The 22,723-nt window shown below is 41.9% G+C and overlaps 1 protein-coding gene across 15 annotated transcripts in view; it reads left to right on the top strand.

Annotated features, from left to right (window-relative positions):
- ANO4 (anoctamin 4) overlaps positions 1-22,723 on the top strand; it is a 434,080-nt gene that overhangs the window by 270,030 nt on the left and 141,327 nt on the right. For all 15 annotated transcript variants that reach the window (XM_027542020.1, XM_027542022.1, XM_027542023.1 and 12 more), the window contains one exon: positions 21,476-21,576. In XM_027542020.1, coding sequence (XP_027397821.1) covers positions 21,476-21,576 — 101 coding nt within the window. The remainder of the gene's footprint in view (positions 1-21,475; positions 21,577-22,723) is intronic.

Here is a 22,723-nt window from a genome sequence, read left to right as displayed (position 1 = left end):
ACATTATTTTCTTGACTCAGAAGGCATCTCATGATCTCCTGATTTCTCCCTTCTTTTCTGACCCTTTCTCAGTCTCCTTTTCTCACCCTCCTCTTCCACTTGACCTCCAGCTTTTAGAGCATCCTAAGATCTGGTCGTGGGTGCCTCTCCTTCTGTGTCTCCTTATAATCCCATGAAGTTCAATGCAGAGCTTTTATATCACTTCTATATGTCATTCAAGGCTTGAAGCAACAGGGTTTACTTCTTGATCTCAGGATAGCAGGGCGTGGGGGAAGAGTTACCATTTACATGTAATCATCAGGGACCCAGCATCACAGTAACTTCATCCAGAGACCTGCCTTTGTGGAAGGGAAAGGCAAATTGCACACCAGTCTTCTAGGCTTCTGCTCATAGCTCAGTAGCCTGAGCATGTTCTATGGCTCCAGCCTAACCACTGGGTCAGGAAGCCCAGCTTTCTCTGTGCCCAGAGTAGAGGAGAACCTGATACTAGTGATCCATGGATGGCTCCCACACAACATGATTTCAAATACATTATATAATTTTATGTGTAATTTCTATCTATATATACCTATCTATATCTGCCTATCTCTCTATCTTGGCCCAATAAAGTAAGAAAAGGAGTTATATTAACGTTACACCAATGAGGAACTGATAGGAGATGAAGTATAATCTATCAGCTACATTTCTGATCATATAAGCCCCAGTTTTTGACAGCTTTTTCATAACCTATAGGTAAAAAAGCAGTTTGTAAACTATCACTCCTTGCACTGTTTTTGCATCCTCTAGTTTCTGTCAGCATTCCACCAAAAGATAACTAGAATAGGCCTAGGAAGAATATGATAACTTTTCCAAGTGCATTAGAAAGTTATTTCCAAAGTCAAATTGCTGCTTCACTGGCAGCAGACAAGATACTCACCTGTCCTTTCTGGGTCATGCTTGTTTCATGGCTGTTAATCACCGCAGCTTATTAAGGACATAATGACACATTGATTATTGACTGGGTCATAACTGTGAATAGTTATCAGCAGGTCAATCGTTCATGATAATATAAAGTGTAACTGTGATGATATAGTTGTCTCCAAGTTCAGCTTATCTAATATATCAACTTGAAGAAAAAGAGAAACATTATGATGAGAACTTTTGGAGTTGGTTAGATCAGAAATGACATTGCTTACTTCCGAGAAGAGATTTAGTACTCCATGAACAGAACGTCCACAGAGGGAACATTTTCTCTCCTACCCTCCCATTGGGCATGAGACCAACATCTATTCATATTCATCACATTGTACTCAGCATAATTTTGCAGTTAGTTGATCTGATGAATTGTGAGTTCCCTGAGATCCAGGACCATGTTTTAGCCTTTTCTGTATCCCAGCTGAGTACCTAGGATGTTAAGTTTATCTTTAGGTATTTGTTGAATGACTATGAATGGTTATGTTGTGAAGTGGATAAGACATTTGTTTTACACAACAGATATACTGTGATAATCAGGTGATGGTGGAAGAGTATTCTGTCTCAGTGTGTATTAATTAGACTACTCATCAGATATAACTCCTCTTCCTGGTGTCCTCATAGACAAATGGGTCCAGATGACAACTGTTCAGTGAGCTGGGCGCAGAAGTGGTGTGTGTCCTCGTGAAACCTTCTGAGCTCTGCTTTCCCTCTGGCACAGTCACCCTCAGCATGGCTGCCTGAGTCACTGCAGTAAGCTAACCTGCAGTGAACACATATTGGCTTGGCCAGAAAGGTCATTCAGAACCCGAATGAAATTTCTGGCCAACCCAATAATACAAGCAGGAAATAGAACTTTATCATAGCACAAGCCAATAGAAGCAATGCAATTCTAAGATTTTGGTAACAGTGTATAAAAAGTAAAAGGTGAAGTTAATTTTGATGTTTTTATTGAATATAGTAGATCTAAATTATCATTTAAATGTGTAATCAAGAGATAAAGAAGTACTTTATATTCTTGTTTTCAGACTTCTCAGTCTTCAAAACCTAGTTCATATTTTCCGCAGATCTCAATCTGGACTAGCTGTATTTGAAGCACTTAGTAGCTCCCATATGGATAGTGTAGTACTACCATTTTCAGTCAGTTCAGTCACTCAGTCTTGTCCAACTCTTTGCAACCCCATGGACTGCAGCAAGCCAGGCTTCCCTGACAAACACCAACTCCTAGAGCTTGCTCAAACTCGTGTACATCAAGTCGGTGATGCCATCCAACCATCTCATCCTCTGTCATCCCCTTCTCCTCCTGCCTTCAATCTTTCCCAGCATCGGGGTCTTTTCCAATGAGTTGGTTCTTTGCATCAGGTGGCCAAAGTATTGGAGTTTCAGCTTCAGCATTAGTCCTTCCAATGAATATTCAGAACTGAATTCCTTTAGGATGGACTGGTTGGATATCCTTGCCATCCAAGGGACTCTCAAGAGTCTTCTCCAACACCACAGTTCAAAAGCATCAATTCTTCAGTGCTCAGCTTTCTTTATGGTACAACTCTCACATCCATACATGACTACTGGGAAAACCATAGCTTTGACTCGACGGACCTTTGTTGGCAAAGTAATGTCTCTGCTTTTTAATATGCTGTCTAGGTTGGTCATAGCTTTTCTTCCAAGAAGCAAGTGTCTTTTAGTTTCATGGCTGAAGTCACCATCTGCAGTGATTTTGAAGCCCAAGAATATAAAGTTTGTCACGGTTTCCATTGTTTTCCCATCTATTTGCCGTGAAGTGATGGGACCGGATTGAAGAAAGTGGAGAAAACCACTACACCATTCAGGTATGAACTAAATCAAATCCCTTATGACTATACAGTGGATGTGAGAAATAGATTTAAGGGACTAGATCTGATAGAGTTCCTGATAAACTATCGATGGAAGTTCATGACAGTGTACAGGAGACAGGTATCAAGACCATCCCCAAGAAAAAGAAATGCAAAAAAGCAAAATGGCTGTCTGAGGAGGCCTTACAAATAGCTGTGGAAAGAAGGAAAGTGAAAAGCAAAGGAGAAAAGGAAAGATATACCCATTTAAATGCAGAGTTCCAAAGAATAGCAAGGGGAGATAAGAAAGCCTTCCTCAGGGATCAATGCAAAGAAATAGAGGAAAACAACAGAATGGGAAAGACTAGAGATCTCTTCAAGAAAATTAGAGTTACCAAGGGAACATTTCATGCCAAGATGGGCTCAATAAAGGACAGAAATGGTAGGGAACTAACAGAAGCAGAAGATATTAAAAAGAGGTAAGAGGTGGCAAGAATAAACAGAAGAACTGTACAAAAAAGATCTCCACGACCCAGATAATCATGATGGTGTGATCACTCACCTAGAGCCAGACAACCTGGAATATGAAGTCAAGTGGGCCTTAGAAAGCATCACTACGAACAAAGCTACTGGAGGTGATAGAATTCCAGTTGAGCTGTTTCAAATCCTGGAAGATGATGGTGTGAAAGTGCTGCACTCAATATGCCAGCAAATTTGAAAAACTCAGCAGTGACCACAGGACTGGAAAAGGTCACTTTTCATTCCAATCCCAAAGAAAGGCGAAGCCAAAGAATGCTCAAATTCCCGCACAATTGCACTCATCTCACATGCTAGTAAAGTAATGCTCAAAATTCTCCAAGCCAGGCTTCAGCAATACATGAACCATGAACTTCCAGATGTTCAAGCTGGTTTTAGAAAAGGCAGAGCAACCAGATATCAAATTGTCAACATCTGCTGGATCATTGAAAAAGCAAGAGAGTTCCAGAAAAACATCTATTTCTGCTTTATTGACTATGTCAGAGCCTTTGACTGTGTGGATCACAATAAACAGTGGAAAATCCTGAAAGAGATGGGAATACCAGACCACCTGACCTGCCTCTTGAGAAACCTGTACACAGGTCAGAGAGCAATAGTTTGAACTGGACATGAAACAACAGACTGGTTCCAAATAGGAAAAGGAGTACATTAAGGCTGTATATTGTCACCCTCCTTATTTAACTTCTATGCAGAGTACATCATGAGAAACGCTGGGCTGGAGGAAGCATAAGCTGGAATCAAGATTGCTGGGAGAAATATCAATAACCTCAGATATGCAGATGACACCACCCTTATGGCAGAAAGTGAAGAAGAACTAAAGAGCCTCTTGATGAAAGTGAAAGTGGAGAGTGAAAACGTTGGCTTAAAACTCAATATTCAGAAAACTAAGATCATGGCATCCGGTCCCATCACTTCATGGCAAATAGATGGAGAGACAGTAGAAACAGTGTCAGACTTTATTTTTTAGGGCTCAAAATTCACTGCAGATGGTGACTTCAGCCATGAAATTAAAAGACGCTTACTCCTTGGAAGGAAAGTTATGACCAACCTAGACAGCAAATTAAAAAGCAGAGACATTACTTTGACCACAAAGGTCCGTCTAGTCAAGGCTATGGTTTTTCCAGTGGTTATGTATGGATATGAGAGTTGGACTATAAAGAAAGCTGAGCGCCAAAGAATTGATGCTTTTGAACTGTGATGTTGGAGAAGACTCTTGAGAGTCCTTTGGACTTCCAGGAGATCCAACCAGTGCATCCTAAAGCAGATCAGTCCTGGGTGTTCATTGGAAGGACTGATGCTAAAGCTGAAACTCCAATACTTTGGCCACCTCATGCGAAGAGATGATTCATTTGAAAAGACCCTGATGCTGGAAAAGATTGAGGGCAGGAGGAGAAGGGGATGACAGAGGAGGAGATGGTTGGATGGCATCACTGACTTAGTGGACATGGGTTTCGGTGGACTCCGGGAGTTGGTGATGGACAGGGAGGGCTGGCGTGCTGTGGTTCACAGGGTCACAAAGAGTCAGACACAACTGAGTGACTGAACTGAACTGAACTGAACTGATGTGACCAGATGCCATGATCTTAGTTTTTTGAATGTTGAATTTTAAGCCAGCTTTTTCACTCTTCTCTTTAACTTTCATCAAGAGGCTCTTTAACTGTTCTTCACTTTCTGCCATAAGGGTGGTGTCATCTGCAAATCTGAGGTGATTGATATTTCTCCCGGCAATCTTGATTCCAGCTTGTGCTTCCTCCAGCCCAGCGTTTCTCATGACATACTCCTTTCCCAATTTAGAATGAGATTGTTCTTCTATGTCCAGTTCTAACTGTTGCTTCTTGACATTCATACAGATTTCTCAAGAGGCGGGTAAGGTGGTCTGGTATTCCCATCTCTTTCAGAATTTTCCACAGTTTGTTGTGATCTACATAGTGAAAGGCTTTGGCATAATCAATAAAGCAGAAGTAATGTTTTTCTGGAATTCTCTTGCTTTCTCTTTAATCCAACGGATGTTGGCAAATTGGTCTCTGGTTCCTCTGCCTTTTCTAAATCCAGCTTGAACATCTGGAAGTTCACAGTTCACGTACTATTGAAGCCTGGCTTGGAGAATTACCTACCGTTTAAAATCACTGATATTTGGGTTTATTTGTTGCTACAGCATAACATAGCTTAATATGCCAAATATGGATTTTCTTCAGGTAGGCCAATGCAGTGAGTTTCCTAGGCATGATATAGGGATCACCAGGGTTGATGCAGAGTAACCAAGAGCATGTTGCATCAGTGTTCACTTAATTGCAACACAGGGAACCTCTGAGGAAATGTGCAGATTTGTGCTTAGCTCTTCAGCTTTGCATTCTTCCTGGTTGTGACCTGGAGAAGTATTTACTTAAGTTTCTCATATGTAAATTTAAACCACATTGAAACCTTCATAGTGACAAGAAGATGAGTTTTTTAACAAGGTAATGTTAAAGGTAGTGTTTTAACAAGGTAATCAATAATAAGAGAAAGTTCCTTATATTCTAGGTCCCAAGATGTTCATCCTCCATAACTATGTGCTTAGTAATATCTGGGTTCTAGGAATACAGCTGAGGAAGCTGTAGGGTTTCCTAGAGACAACAGTTAAATATGTAGTTTCAGAATTAATGGAGTTATAACCTGTATTAATTTTATTAACTGAAATACAGTTAATTTACAACATTGGTTAATTCAAGTATATGGCAAAGTTATCTAGTTGTGTGTGTGTATATATATATATATATATATATCTTATAATAACATGTAATATCTCTTAATAACCTATAATGGAAAAGAATCTGGAAGAGAATACGTAAGTATATATATATATGTGTGTGTGTGTATACATTGAGTGTATATATATATATATTTTTTTTTTTTTGTATATTCTCTTCCAGATTCTTTTCCATTATAGGTTATTACAAGATACTGAGTACAGTTCCCTGTGCTATACAGTAGGTCATTGTTGCTAACCTATTTTATACATAGTAGTGTGTATGTGTTAATCTTAAACTAATATATTAAGCCTGTATTAGGTTTATATTGCTGCTGGGACGACCCAGAGGGAGGGTATGGGGAGGGAGGAGGGAGGAGGGTTCAGGATGGGGAACACAGGTATACCTGTGGTGGATTCATTTCGATATTTGGCAAAACTAATACAATATTGTAAAGTTTAAAAATAAAATAAAATTAAAAATAAAATAAAAAGACAGACAAATGATGTCAAAAAATAAAATAAAATATACTGGCAAAAAAAAAAGAGATTACATCAAACTTTAAAAGCTTAGAACTGTCCATGTTTATTATCTCATAGTTTCTCTGTGGGCCATAAGTCTGGATACAACTCACTGGGGTCTTCCAATCAGGATGCCACAAGGTTGCCATTAGGATTTCCGTTAGGCTTCATTCCTTCTGAGTTCAAGGTCCTTTACATAGTTATTGGCAGAATTTGTTTCCTTGTGGTTGTCAGACTAAAGTCCCCCCTTTTCTGCTTGGCTGTCAATTAGAGGCTGCTCTCAGCTCTTAGGGGCTGCTCATGACTCCTGGTCTTCCCAGGCTTTCTCACAACATGGTAACTTAGTTCTTTAAAGCCTGCAGAAGGACCTCTCTGACATTGAAACTGTTTCAAAGACTGACCTGATTGATTCAGGCCAATCCAGGATAATCTTTCTGTTTATTCACTCAAAGTTAACAGTTTAGTATCCCAGTCCCAGGAATGCCATCCCCTCATATTCACAGGTTCCACCTATTTTGTTATTAAGGGTGTGTACTCAAGTAGGGTGGAAATCCTGGGGACTGTCTTGTAATTCAATTTGTCACATAACTTGTAACCTGAAGGAGCAGGAATTTATCAGGCAGAGAAAATAGCATATGAGAAAACACTGAGGCTGTTAGGAGTCTGGTGATGGAAAGAAGAAATGAGGGCCGTGTGACTGGAACCCAGAGAAAGGAAAAATGATACAAGGTAAAGGAGTCCCTGGATCATGCATTGGCCACCTTAGTGATTTTCCAGACAGTCATGGGATACCATGGATCACAGTGTATTTTTAAAGATGTCTCTGATGTCAGCGAGAATACACAAGCCAAGAATGGAACTAGAGGGAGCCCAGCTTGTAGAAGTCTTCAAGGAGCTAGATGATGGAGACTTAAAGGAGGATGGTGGTGGTGGAGATGAAAAGAAATGGATGGATTTGAGAAATGTAAGAGGTAAAATCAGTAAGACACAACAATTGACTGAATGCGGTCTAAGGAAAAAGAAGTCAAAGGTGACTCCTGGACTTAAGAGGCTGATTGTGCCATTTGCTGAATCTGGGGACAGTGAGAAGAGCAGTGTTTTCCAGGAAAGTGGATCTGGTTTAGACACATTGGGTGTGATGCACCCATGAGATTATCAGGGGTAGATAGTATGTTGGCCATTGTTGCTGATCTGGAACTCAGAGGAAGGGTCTGAACCAAAGATAGGGATCTGGGAGATAGGCGACACCTAAGGCCATTGGGAAGGGATGCAGTCTTCCAGAGAGAACAGGTAGAATGAGACTAGAGTCTGGATGGAGTCCTTGGGGAGCCTCATGTAAAGATATGCCAAGGAGGAGTGGGGAGCAATTTCATACATCTGTTTCCTATCTGTTAGTGTTAGTTGCTCATTTGTGTCTGACTCTTTGTGACCTCATGGACTGTAGCCTGCAGGCTCCTCTGTCCATGGAATTTCCCAGGCACGACTACTGGAGTGGGTAGCCATTCCTTTCTCCAGAGGCCCTTCCCACCCTGTGAAGTTGAACCCGTGTCTCCTTCATTGCAGGCGATTTCTTTACCATCTGAGGCACCAGAGAAGTCCTATTTCCTGGCTGATGCTAATGTTATCTTCAAGGAATGAGCATTGTGACCATTTAGGAACATACAGTATCTCAGAGGCTTTTCTCTACCAGGGCATAATGAGAGAGGGAGGGAGGGAGGGAGGGAGGGAGAAAAGAAAAGAGAGAGAGAGAGTGTGTGTGTGTGTGTGTGTGTGTGTGTGTGTGTGTGTGTGCAGGTACATGAGTTGTGGAGAGAGAATTGCGTCAGAATCAGCTGAAGAGCTTTTTTGAAACTACACTCAGAAATTCTGAGGAGCCCTTAGGGAACCAAGAATGAAAAAGTAAAATGAAACAAAAAGGCCTTTTTAGAAACATATGCCCTCATTTTTCGGAGAAAACTTGAAGCTCAGAAAAGTAGAAGTCATTTGCCCAGTGACACACAGCTGAGTTGATGGCAGCCCCACTGAAAGGGGTTGAAATTGCTTAGCAATTGCTCTGAACCTTTCAGCCCTCCAGAAGTGTACATTTCTCTGTCTGTTTCAGAGGCTAGGTTCCAGATATACCAAAAAAAATTCTACCATCAGCTGTAAACTAGTAACATGTTCTCCATGCGTTCAGTAGCTATGGGAGGAAGAAGGAAATTCTTTAGAGCTACTTGCAATATGATCATGTAGCTTCAGGGCAATCATACTTGATACTCTCCTCATTTTACAAATCAGGAAACTGAGGCTTATGAACTAGGAGCATGCCAGGAACACACGGGGAACGTGAGTGGCAGAACCAGGCTTCAACTTTTTTTTTTTTTTTTAACCACTGACCTGACATTCATTCACAAATGTCATTCAGTTCAGTTCAGTCACTCAGTCATGTCCAACTCTTTGCCAACCCCATGAATCGCAGCATGCCAGGCCTCCCTGTCCATCACCAACTCCTGGAGTTCACACAAACTCATGTCCATTAAGTCGGTGATGCTATCCAGCCATCTCATCCTCTGTCGTCCGCTTCTTCTCCTGCCTTCAATCCTTCCCAGAGTCAGGGTCTTTTCCAATGAGTCAGCTCTTTGTATCAGGTGGCCAAAGTATTGGAGTTTCAGCTTCAACATCAGTCCCTCCAATGAACACCCAGGATTGATCTCCTTTAGGATGCATCTCCTTGCAGTCCAAAGGATTCTCAAGAGTCTTCTCCAACAACACAGTTCAAAAGTATCAATTCTTCGGTGCTCAGCTTTCTTTATGGTCCAACTCTCATGTCCATACATGACTACTGGAAAAACCATAGCCTTAACTAGACGGACCTTTGTTGGCAAAGTAATGTCTCTGCTTTTGAATATGCTATCTAGGTTGGTCATAACTTTCCTTCCAAGGAGTAAGTGTCTTTTAATTTCATGGCTGCAGTCACCATCTGCAGTGATTTTGGAGCCCAGAAAAATAAAGTCAGCTACTGTTTCCACTGTCTCCCCATCTATTTGACATGAAGTGATGGGACTGGATGCCATGATCTTAGTTTTCTGAATGTTGAGCTTTAAGCCAACTTTTTCACTCTCCTCTTTCACTTTCATCAAGAGGCTTTTGAGTTCCTCTTCACTTTCTGCCATAAGGGTGGTGTCATCTGCATATCTGAGGTTATTGATATTTCTCCCGGCAATCTTGATTCCAGCTTGTGCTTCCTCCAGCCCAGCATTTCTCATGATGTACTCTGCATAGAAGTTAAATAAGCAGGGTGACAATATACAGCCTTGATGTACTCCTTTTCCTATTTGGAACCAGTCTGTTGTTCCATGTCCAGTTCTAACTGTTGCTTCCTGACCTGCATATAGGTTTCTCAAGAGGCAGGTCAGGTGGTCCGGTATTCCTGTCTCTTTCAGAATTTTCCACAGTTTATTGTGATCCACACAGTCAAAGGCTTTGGCATAGTCAATAAAATGTCATTAGCATATTTAAAGGAAACTGCTGTACCTTGGAATTCAATGTATAACTAAGCATTTTTCAAAAAATAAAATGATGATGGAATTGAATCCACAAGAACATACATTCACGAGCCCTGCTGTCCTCTCGTGAAGCAGCAGGTCTGAGCCCAGCTGCCTTGGTGAGAATCCAGGCTCCCTCCTTCCTCGCTGTGTAATCTTAGCCCAGATCTCTGTGCTTTAGGTCCTCATCTGCAGTGGAACAGGCTAATGAAGCTGCCTGCCTCATGGGGTTGGTGTGAAGATGACGTTATTTAATGTGTGGGAAAGCCCTAAAACACTACGTAGCGTGTGTTACACTCTGTAACTGCTCCCACCTCTACTCTGCTATTTAGTTTTTCTCTGAGAGTCGTATCTGAGTTCCTAATTGGAAATTCATCTCTCCTTTTTGCCCCAGAATTTTGTGGGTTTGCTCTGTTCTCCTGACAGTATGGTTATGAGAGAGTGAAATCCTTGTAGTTGCCTGAGGGGGTAGTGGAGAGAGGCAAGCGGCTACCCCAATGTGACCCTTTGTGCTGAATAGATTGCATCATGGAGTGTCTTTATGCCTCGGGCCCTCATCCTTTGATTTCTGCCTGGAAGACACTTTCACTGGGTAATGGAATGGCCTCCTTTCCACGTCTTCAGGTTTCTGTTCAAATGTCACCTTATCAAAAGGCCTGTCCACAGCACTCCGTCTAAAATAGCATTTCCTTTTCACCATCACTTTCTATTTCCCTCCCTTCTTTATTCTTCTTCGGAGCACACCCTCGGCAGTATCATGTATCTTATTTATTGAGGGTTGTGTCCCCAGTAGAACTTGAGCTCTGTGAGGATGGGGATTTAGTTTGTTTCACCCACAGGTATATGCCCAGCACCCAGGACAGTCCCTACTCATAGCAGGCCCTCAGTGAAGCTTTGTGGATGACATGACTGGATGAGTAGTGAATTGTTCAGTCATGTCCAACTTTTTGCAACCCCATGGACTGCAGGATGCCAAGCTTCCCTGTCCTTCACTATCTACTGGAGTTCACTCAAAACTCATGTCCATTGAGTCAGTGATGCCATCCAACCATCTCATCCTCTGTCACTCCCTTTTCTTCCTGCCTAAGGTTTTTCCCAGTATCAGGGTTTTTTCCCTGTGAGTCAGCTCTTTGCATCAGGTGGCCAGAGTATTAGAGCTTCAGCTTTAGCGTCAGTCCTTCCAATGAATTTTCAAGGTTGATTTCCTTTAGGATTGACTGGTTGATCTCCTTGCAGTCCAAGGGACTTTCAAGAGTCTTCTGCAGCACCATGTCTTGAAAGCATCAATTCTTCAGTGCTCAGCCTTCTTAATGGTCCAGCTCTCACATCTGTACATGACTACTATAGCTTTGACTGTACAGACTTTTGTCGGCAAAGTGATGTCTCAGCTTTTTAACACACTAGGTTTGTCATAGCTTTCCTTCCAAGGAGCAAGCGTCTTTTAATTTCCTGGCTGGAGTCACCATCCACAGTGATTTTGGAGCCCAAGAAAATGCTAAGTTACAGTTCATGTTGTGAGATGCATGGTCAGCTGCAGAGACTACTGTGATTTCCAGGTACCCTTCTGCTGAATGAGTTTGGAACAGACTGATTCTAGTCCATGTTTTGCAGATGAGGAAACTGAGGGCAGAGAAGAGGCCAGGCTCCAATTCTAAGAGGCAGTCAGAGCCAGGACTGGGCAGTTTTTGCCATGTTTCACAGGTTGTTTTAATCTGTATGGTAGAATAGCCCCAAAAGTTTGCAGCCCTGGGGATCAGGTTGTTTCTGTGTGGCCAGTGAGAAGTTCATAGTCAGAGAAGTGAGGTGACTCACCCAAGTTCGCAAGACAGGACCTGGCCCAGGCATTCTTTCCACCACAGAGCAGCATGTGGTTGGCTGTTGGCCAGTGATCACCTGACAAGTGACATCAAGGAGACTTCTGGAAAGTACCTAAGCCTAGGTCTCCTTTAGTCTTCTCTGCTCTAATGAAGTTTCAGCTCTTTTAAGACAGTTGTCTTCAAGGTTATGGGGATCATCTTTTGAGCTGAGGTGACCTTTTTAATTTCGACAGCCTCTTGCAGGGCCCCTAGTTGACTTTAGGGTACCCTGGGACTGACCTAGACCCATGGGGGCTATTTCCAAACAGACCCCTGTTTCCTTCCCTACTCACCTGTTCCCTGTCCCTGTTTGGCACAAATATAACCCCAGGATGCACTTGTATCTTAGATGAATCAAATGAGCTTACAAGTGAGAGCGAGGCGGCTTTCTGTGAGCCAGACCCTCACTCTGCGATGTCCATGGGAAGGAACCTGTTCCGTTTTCACATGAAGCTGCCCCTCCTCATAACCTCCAGGCAAACACCTCTTTGTTCCTAATGTTCCATAGCTATATTTTCATGGCCAAAATCGGGAAACCAGGTAGGAAGAAAAAAATCTTGTTTCTCAATTAAAGCTTTAACTTTAAACCATATTTTCAAATGCTCTAATGAATCTGCCCGCAATGCGAAAGATCTGGGTTCAGTCCCTGGGTTGGGAAGATTACCTGGAGAAGGAAATGGGTATCCACTTTAGTATTCTTGCCTAGAGAATTCTATGAACAGAGGAGCCTGATGGGCTACACTCCCTGGGGTTGCAAAGAGTGGGACACACTTTCACTTTAATAATTCACAAGCCTTCCTTCTTACCATTTAAAGAGTATTTTATGTGCATAAGGAACTAGCTAAGTACTTTGCATCCCTTAAACCCTATAGTCCTCAGAAGAACTTTGAAATAAGTGCTGCTGTTGTTCCCGTTTCACAGATGAGAGAATTGAGGCTTACAGAGATTATAAACACCTTGTTCAAGGTCACTAGCTGCTAATACCAGGTCTGGTACTTGACCCCTAACTCCAAAGCTGGGACTTTTAACAATTACACTATATGCTTGCTCCATTCTATTTTTATTCAGTGTCCAAAGAAAGGTTGCATATCATCATATAGCTCTTGTGTAATTCTACCAAATTTCACGTATAGTTTCTATCTCTGTGGCTTAGGTATTAGCATCTCAGGGACAGGAATGATCTCATTTTTGTTATAGCCCAAAGCCAGTTGCCTTATGACAACATAAATGACCCTTCCCCAGCACAAGGCAAGTGGTTAATAAACATGCAATAAATATTTAATGAAAAAATGATTAACCAAATCCTTTAAAATTGCTTTCCTTTCTCCTGCTACCTTTTAAAAAGGGCCACCATCCTGTTTCATTAGAACCCAATCAGCGAAAATGGACCTGAAATGAAAATAGATTGATAAAAATTTCCCAGAATAAGGTTTCTGTGGCAGACGTGAGGTCTAGTCCATTTCTTCTGCATGCACACATATCCTCCACGTATGACTCTGTACATGATCATGATCTCATTCAGACAAGCATCATAGGGTCAAACAAAACTCACAATTGCAGTGAGATTTATCTCTGAAATCAGAGATATATGTATGTCATGATGGAGGGAGGTCCCTGCTGCATGTCCATCTGGGGAAACCTGGGACATTGCCAGGAGTGTTCAGCACCTGGGAATCCTTAGAGAAAGTGTAGGAAAACCACAGCCTCAGAATCCTGAGTACAGAGCCACTTCTAATCTCTTAATGAGATATTCTCAGATAGCTGACAGCTCTCTGACCAGCATGGACCAGGGGAGTTGTGGGCTTCGTTCACTGGTTGGTATATGCTGTGTGGGACAGAGGTGTGCTGGAAGAGGGACATGGCATAGTACCTGTGTGCCTGTCTCGAATAAAGCTGTGACTCAGGAGAACCAGCTGGAACATGGATGTTCCCTGTTTTCCTTCAAGGAACAAGCTGGACACCATGAGAGCAGAGATCCCCCTCAGCTCTGCATTAGAATCAGGACCCGGCCATGGGCAGGGTAAGCAGGTGAAGGGTGGCTGCAGCAGCAAGGCTGGGACCAGGGGCACTGTTGGACAAGGTCACCTCTATGCAACAGCCCAGTATCCACAGGAAGGGTGACCGAAACTGCGCCTGGCTTATCCAGTGCTGCTGATCACTTCATCCTTCTAGAAACCCATTTCTCCTGGCTTCTGCTTTGTCCCTCTCTTTGTTTCCCACCTCCTTCTCTGATGGCTCCTTCTCAGTCCTCTTTGATGGTTGCTTTCTCCTCTTCCAAACCTCTTAAGTGTTAGTGTGCCCTGAGACTTGCTCCTTCCCATTTTCCTCCACTCTTTCCTTCGGTGATCTCATCAAGTTCTGTGCTTTTAAATATCAGCTACACGCCTGCGATTCTCAGTAAGTCCCACCCTCTGAGAGCCAGACTCCTGTATCCATTTTCCTACTTATCTTCTGTGTAACTGTCACCCAGGTACTTCAAGCATGCATATCCCAAAGTCAGCAACCTTCTTCTCCCTGACGTCCTCTGTATCAGTGCGTGGTAGTAACCATCCTAGTTTCCTGGGCAAAGCAACCTGCACAGGAATCTAAGACACTGGATTTTTTCTCACTCTCACTGGACCAATCCCAAATTTACCTCCAGGTAAATCTCAAATCTGTCCATTTCTCCCCTGTAGTCATGTCCACATTCTGGTTCCAGCCACTGTCTTGTCTCACCTGGCCTCCTGGAGTAACTGTCTTAGTGAACTTTTCAGTCCTATGCTCCCTCTAGGAATTGCCCAGGGGTTACTGAAATTGTGCTTTATTTTTAAAAAACATTTATTTATTTGGCTGCCTTGGGTCTTAGTTGTGGCATGCAGGATCTTCAGTCTTTGTTGAAACATGTGGGTTCTGTAGTTGTGACATGCGGGACCTGTAGTTGCAGCCGGCAAACTCTTTAGTTGTGGCATCTACTTCCCTAACCAGGGATCAAACCTGGGTTCCCTGCATAAGAGTCCAGAATCTTAGCCATTGGACCACCAAGGAAGTCCCCAGGGTATATGTTCTGAAACAAGTGATGCCATCACCTCTCTGCCTTTAACCCATTGGTAACTTTGCATTGACCTTAGAAAATCAAATCCAGACTCCTAACAGCATTGAACCTGGCCTGGCAGGGTCTGTTCCCAGGTCTCCTCTTCAGCCCTGTGATCAGGTATTCTCCCTGCCTCACACTTTACAGTGTCCAGTCACTGGAGGCTTTTGTTCCTGGTGTGGTCTCTGATCTCTGAGTCTTCATACTTGCTGTTCTCTCTGCTTGGAATGCTTTTCACTTGGCTTCTCCCATGGCTGGCGTCCCTCTCACCTTTGGAATCTGAGATTGTATGTTATGCTTGCAGGGATCAAATGGCTGATCTAAAGCAACTAAAGCAAGTACCCCGCTTCTTCTGGACCGCAGCACTATATTCTTATCTTTTTTACAACTTTTCTTAATTTTAACTCATATGTTTATTTGTTGTTTAATGTCTGTCTCCAGACTGTAAATTTGGGTGACTGTAATATATCTAACCATCTGGCAGAGAACCTGATATGCCAGTTCAGTTCAGTCGCTCAGTCATGTCCGAATCTTTGCAACCCTATGGACTGCAGCACGCCAGGCCTCCCTGTCCGTCACCAACTCCTGGAGTTTATTCAAACTCATGTCCATTGAGTCGGTGATGCCATCCAACCATCTCATCCTCTGTTGTCCCGTTCTCCTCCTGCCTTCAATCTTTTGCAGCATCAGGGTATTTTCAAATGAGTCAGCTCTTTGCATTAGGTGGCCAAAGTATTGGAGTTTCAGCTTTAGCATCAGTCCTTCCAATGAATTTTCAGGACTGATCTCCTTTAGGATGGACTGGTTGGATCTCTTTGCAGTCCAAGGGACTCGCAACAGTCTTTTCCAACACCACAGTTCAAAAGCATCAGTTCTTTGGTGCTCAGCTTTCTTTATAGTCCAACTCTCACATCCATACATGACTACTGGAAAAACCATAGCTTTGACTAGACAGAACTTTGTTGGTAAAGATCTCACTTTTTAATATGCTGTCTAGGTTGGTCATAGCTTTTCTTCCAAGGAGCAAGCGTCTTTTAATTTCATGGCTGCAGTCACCATCCACAGTGATTTTGAGCCCCGCAAAATAAAGTCTGTCACTGGTTCCACTGTTTCCCCATCTATTTGCCATGAAGTGATGGGCCCGGGTGCCATGATCTCAGTTTTCTGAATGTTGAGTTTTAAGCCAACTTTTTCACTCTCCTCTTTCACTTTCATCAAGAGGCTCTTTAGTTCTTCTTCACTTTCTGCAGTGAGGGTGGCTCATCTGCATATCTGAAGTTATTGTTATTTCTCCTGACAGTCTTGATTCCTGGTATGTAGTTGTCACTCAGTGAATGTCTGATGAATGAATGAATGGGTGTCCTTGGAGGAATATGTAGGGACTGTGGAGGGAAAGGAGATGGGCATTGGGAACTTGACTTTCAGAATTTCTTCTGGTTTAGACTTGTAGTCAAAGCCTGGAAAATCCTTTTCAGGTAGTAGTTTCTTATTTGTCACATTCACAGATTGTAACTAGGTAACCAGTAGTGCTGTGTTCTTCCCCCGACCACCAGTGTGCTATGGCCCTTCTTAGAGATAATACTAACATGTTTTTGGATGTACTACGAGTACCTTACCTGTTTTATGCCATTTAATACAACTCAACATTCAGAAAACTAAGATCATGGCATCTGGTCCCAGCACTTCATGTCAAATAGATGCGGAGACATCTATTTGACATGTTGGAAACAGTGTCTGACTTTATTTTTGGGGGCTCCAAAATCACTGCAGATGGTGATTGCAGCCATGAAATTAAAAGACGCTTACTCCTTGGAAGGAAAGTTATGACCAACCTAGATAGCATATTCAAAAGCAGAGACATTACTTTGCCAACAAAGGTCTATCTAGTCAAGGCTATGGTTTTTCCAGTGGTCATGTATGGATATGAGAGTTGGACTGTGAAGAAAGCTGAGCATCGAAGAATTGATGCTTTTGAACTGTGGTGTTGGAGAAGACTCTTGAGAGTCCCTTGGACTGCAAGGAGATCCAACCAGTCCATTCTGAAGGAGATCAGCCCTGGGATTTCTTTGGAAGGTCTGATGTTAAAGCTGAAACTCCAATACTTTGGGCACCTCGTGAGAAGAGTTGACTCATTGGAAAAGACTCTGATGCTGGGAGGGATTGGGGGCAGGAGGAGAAGGGGATGACAGAGGATGAGATGGCTGGATGGCATCACCGACTTGATGAACATGAGTTTGAGTGAACTCCGGGAGTTGGTGATGGACAGGTAGGCCTGGCATGCTGTGATTCATGGGGTCGCAAAGAGTTGGACACGACTGAGCAACTGAACTGAACTGAACTGAATACAACTCAACTGATAGCTGTTGCTATCATTTCCCATTTTACAGTTGAACAGACAGAGGCACAGAGAGATTGAGTAGCTTGGCCAGGATCACAGAGCTGGTAAGAGGTAGATATGTCAATATGTGCCGTTGAACCTCAGGGTCTGCATCCCCATCTAACCTCTATGTTGCAGCTACCCACGTGGCTCTGTCCCTGTATTCTCTTCTGAACTGACCTTATCCAATCCCATGGATTTAAACATTGTCTATCTCCTGGCCATATTTATTTTGTATCTCTGACTCAGACTGCTCTCCTAAGCTCCAGACACAGTTTGGTCTGGACTCATTTATCCACCCACAAGATGTCTTTTCATGGGCGTTAAGAACTTAGTATGTCCTAAAGTAAGTTTGTGATGCCTCCATTCCCCCACTCCCAAACCTTTTCTCCATCAGTGTCCTCTTTTCAGCCATTGTTTTGGGGGTCATGAGGTGAAGAGATGTGTACATTTATACATTTTTAAAAGGTGGATTGGTTGGGTTAGATAATGGCATGCTATTTATTTTTTTCCTTATGGTTACCTTATCTAACCTCCAAGACAAGGACCACAGTTTATATATCTTTGCATTCCCAGAATCTATACATAGATCATGTTCAATATGTTCTTGTTGAATGAACAAGAAAGAAGAAAAGTTTTCTGTGGCTCTTACCTTTTTCTATTCCAGGGGTTTTCCATGGTACTTTTTAATTTCTCCAGTCATTCTTCTAAGGAGATTTTTCAAGCTCCTCTAAATGGTCATTTTTCTTCTCCCCAAGGTTCTAACCTAAGGGGTTTTTATTGTAGTATATGAATGAAACAACTCTGTTTCAAAAAATCGTTTCCATTTCTCTTCATTTTGGTACTTGCACACTTGGATTTATGTGGAAAGGAATACTTAATAAGAAGGAAAACCTATTTAGACCCAGTAGTGTAATCATTCAGTACTCGAGAAAAAGAGTGATGTATGAGCCATATAATTAGCAGTCATGTTTCACATTTATTTTTCTGAACTGAAGTTCAGTTTCTCCTTAAAAACAGAAAATAAGCCCCATACACACATAGATGCAGGCATGCACAGATGCAGACCCCTCCACACACATAACACAGGAATAGACACCCATCATCATTCAAGGAATTCAGTTAACATTTTTCTCAAGATTATCAAGATAATCTTAAATATAGCTTAATTTCCCCTCTTTGTTTGTGTAAACTGATAAAGAATTCAGAGATTATGTGTCTTCAATGCATGTAAAAGCCATGGATTTATTTAAACCTCAGAGTTTATCAGATAAAATGGACAGAGTCAAGGGATGTGGGTGGGGACTCAGATTTGAGTGAAATAAACTTTCAGTTTAGCTGTGGGTGAATTGCTTAGTCTCTTTCCTTTTTTAAGAAATTAAAGCCTCTCTTACAAGTTTAAGAATAAAATGAGGTAATGTGTAAAAGTGCTTGTAAAATTATACAGCACTAAATATAGTAAAGTGATGATATAAAATAAATATGACAGGCTTTATACTCATTGTTATAATTGAAATAATAAGAAAATGGAGGGTTTTTTTAAAATCATACTGAGTGACTCAAAGCAGTTGCTCATTTATGCAGAAAATGGTTGAAATCCCACATTAGAATTTTAGTTGACTCAGTACGTGTTCAGATAATGAACTTGGCTTTTTCATACACAGAAGTATGACACTTAGAATACGCCCCAAATGGGATATTGTATCCTCCCTAGTGTGTTCATATATTCATGGGAGATCTACAAAATGATTATTCTTGAGGTAGATTATGTATTTTCTGTAAAACTAGCAATCGCAATAATTCTGTGAAGAGAGTATATTCTAAGATTTCATGCTCTAAATCAAGGTTTGGTTGATTCTGTGAATCAGTCCCATGGCCATTTGTCTTCTTTATTTTGCACAATTTTACTCTTCCTCTCATGAGAAGATGGAGAAGAAACAACAGGAAGTGAGAACCTTGTCAGAAAACTAGGCAAATTTAAAGAATTCCTAGTATCATCATGAAACCTCCCAAGTGAGGAAGCTGCAAAACCTTCCCAGACTCTAAAGCATATCTTTCTTTTTTCTTTTTTAAAATTTTATTTTAGCCTTCCTGCTACGTAGGGCTCCCAATTTTTACCTGGGCCAGAACGAACTGTTCACATTTCACCAGGGCTTCCCTGGTGGCTCAGTTGGTAAAGAATCTGCCTGCAATGCAGGAGACCCAGATTCAATCCCTGGTTTGGGGAGATCCCCTGGAGAAGGAAATGGCAACCCACTCCAGTATTCTTGCCTGGAGAATCCCATGGACAGAGGAGCCTGGCGGGCTACAGTCCATGGGATCACAGAGTCAGACACGACAGCAACTACACCACCACCAGGCAAATATCGGCTGAGAGCTCCCTCTATAGCAGGAACTGTTCTGGGGCCAAAGGATTCAACCAATGAATAACAGAAGCTTTCCTTGTTCTCAGGGGGCTTAAAGGTAGGTGTCTGCTTGTCCTACGTTGAAAGATAAAACCTTATTTCAGCCTGAACTGCCAGAAAATTTGATTTTTTTTTCCTAACCAATATCAGGGGTTCCCCTTCACCATTGTGTACTTGGATCCTGGCCCTTCTCCCCATGGGAAAGTCAGCATCACCCAAGTTTCTGAGAATGTTGTTGTTGATAACAGTTGGCTTTTCCATAATATCTTGAGGCGTTCTTAGGCCTTAAATACAATATTTATAAGCCCAGCAAGAAGACCCTGAATGAAAATACGAAAAATGAATTACAGTTGCCTTTCATCTGCAATGTAAAAACAATTCCCTACAGTGCAAATGTACCCCTGCTAAAGCATAAAGTTGAGGGTTTTTTTGTCAGGTGTGTAGAAATATTGGCTTGTGTATAGATACTGTTATAAGGAGAGTTCAGCCACGAAGGCCCAATACATCTTAAACTATGAAATTTTAAATTGATTTTCTTAAACTATGAACACTTAAATGGTATGCAGTTCAGGATAACCCTGTGTGAAAAGATAAGGATAAGTAATTGGCCATTTGGCTCATTAAGCTCTGGCTTAACTGTTTCTCATCTTTCTTCCACATCCTTCCACAACTCAGCCCTCACCCTGGGAAATGACTTCCAAAGGAAATCTAATAAGGGATGTCCCTGCCACCAGAGGCACAGACCAAAACCTGTTGGGTAGTTAATGGAGTGTGAAGTCCTAGTTTTACGGCCCTAAGTTCTGTGTTGATAAAAAGCCCCGAAGAAGGGAAAGCTTTGGGGCCGAAGAGCACAGTCCTTTGAAAAAGCCTTGCTGATGCTGGCCAGATTTAAGACACATCTGTTAGTTCCCTTTATCCCCACCACCAACTATTGCTTTTGCCTGAATGATTGAGAGCATCTCTCTCTCCATTTCACTGTGACTCTCCCTTATTCTTTCTCTTCCATGCGGCAGCCGCAGTGGTCTTTGAACACCTAAATCAAAATGACTTCCCCATGTACCTAGCATAAAGTGTAACTGTGTTGTTGTGGCCTGTGAAGCACCGCATACTAGCTCCTGCTCACCTCTCCAGCCTCTTCTCATGCCAGTCTCTGTGATTAATCCACCCCAGCACCTCCACCCTCCTCCTTGCCCCTCCCCTATAGTACACACTAAGCTGTTTCCCAGCCTAGGGGCTTTGCACCCAGAACATTCAGCTTTTTACCCAGCTGGCTCCTTCTTTATATCTCAACTCACATGTCCACTCCTCAGAGAGGACTTTTTTTTTTGACCCTTTGTCCAAGGAAATGGGTATCCTACTCTAACTTTTTCTCCCAAGACTCTGTTGTCTTCAGAACACTCAACTCTCTGAATCTCTTTCTCTTGTTAACTTGTTTTTGCCTGTCTCCTTTTGTATGTGTGTATTTGCAGAATGTAAATGCCATCTGTATCTCTCTTCTTCCCTGCTGGTTCTCCAGAGCCTGACTCACAGTAAGGTATTGATTGAATGGATATGTGCACACATAAGGACCCAGCTGATTGCTGAAAAATGCCCTCTGATCTTATACTCTGTACAAGTTCATGTGTTCTAAGTTCCAGTTCAATTGAAACCATAGGAGACTTGGATATACTTTTCAATTTAGTTTCTTTTTTCTGTTTCAGTCCTCTCTAATAAATAGTGACATTATCTTTGTGAAGTTGCATGCCCCATGGGAAGTACTTGGAAGATATGCAGAACAAATGAATGTAAGAATGCCTTTCAGGTAGGTGTAAAAGTATTTCTCCCCTACTCTCTCTGCTGCTAGTGCACTCCTCTATCAAAACAAATAAAATCAAAATGCAGACTGAAACTGTTAGAGGAAAAAACCCTTTAAATGTGTAGGAAATGCAATAAGTAACTTCATGGCTAATGATGACTTCATGACTTTTTGTGAAAATGCCTGGCTAATGCAGTCCTTAGAAGGATAGACTGTTGAGAAAGAAATATTTTCCAAGTGGCATTTTCATTTCCAAAGTGCCAATTTTAAAAACCGTGCTTCTTTAAATGGCCAGATGTCTGGACCAGTGGTACAAGTCCTTACTGACTGGTCCCTTCCAGAAAAAAATTACAGTCTACTTCCATTGCTGCAAGTTCAAGAAATTTCAGGAAAACGTGACCTTATTTTTTTAAACAACTATTTTTGCATTTTAAGAGTCAAGTCATAAATACTGTGCAAACCACAACCATTGATATTTATTCCTGCTGCTGCTGCTGCTAAGTCGCTTCAGTCGTGTCCAACTCTGTGCGACCCCATAGATGGCTCCCCTGTCCCTGGGATTCTCCAGGCAAGAACACTGGAGTGGGGAATATAAAGTACTTTTCATGAATTTCTTAGTTATTTTAAAGGATTAATTTTCCTCCATCTCAGAGTGAATATTCTTATATTCCCTATAGATTAAGAAAAAGTGATTGTTTGCTAGATAGAAATGAAATTAAGTATTAAATCTTAAATTATGAATGCCAAGATACGTAAAAATAATAGAATCTCTTAAAGGAGGTGGAGGGGTTTAGTACCAAGGACAGTTCTTAAGGGACAAAAGAATTAAATACTTTCTACTTTTGGTTCAACATTTGCCAATACGACCAAGTCAGAGGGCAGAAATTAGGCAGATGGCCAATTCTAAAGTATAGCTGTTAATGAGCTGTGGAAAGTTATTGAGACAAAGATCCATCTATATTCTTAGAAATGAAGAGATGCTAGGAACACATTTAGGGAAGGGCAATTTCCATTCATAAGCCTGTAATATATCTCTCTAGTGCATCTTATTTTCTTTATTAGTCTTTGTGTCCTAATACAAATTCAAAATAGAGGCTGATACTTCTACCATGTATTTTCCTTAAGGCAGAATTCTCAAAGGAACTGAGACTAA

This window comes from Bos indicus x Bos taurus, chromosome 5 (genome assembly GCF_003369695.1).
Source record: "Bos indicus x Bos taurus breed Angus x Brahman F1 hybrid chromosome 5, Bos_hybrid_MaternalHap_v2.0, whole genome shotgun sequence".
NCBI lineage: Eukaryota > Metazoa > Chordata > Mammalia > Artiodactyla > Bovidae > Bos > Bos indicus x Bos taurus.
The sequence above is the reverse complement of the archived record's forward strand: the minus strand, read 5'-3'. Positions and strand labels throughout refer to the sequence as shown.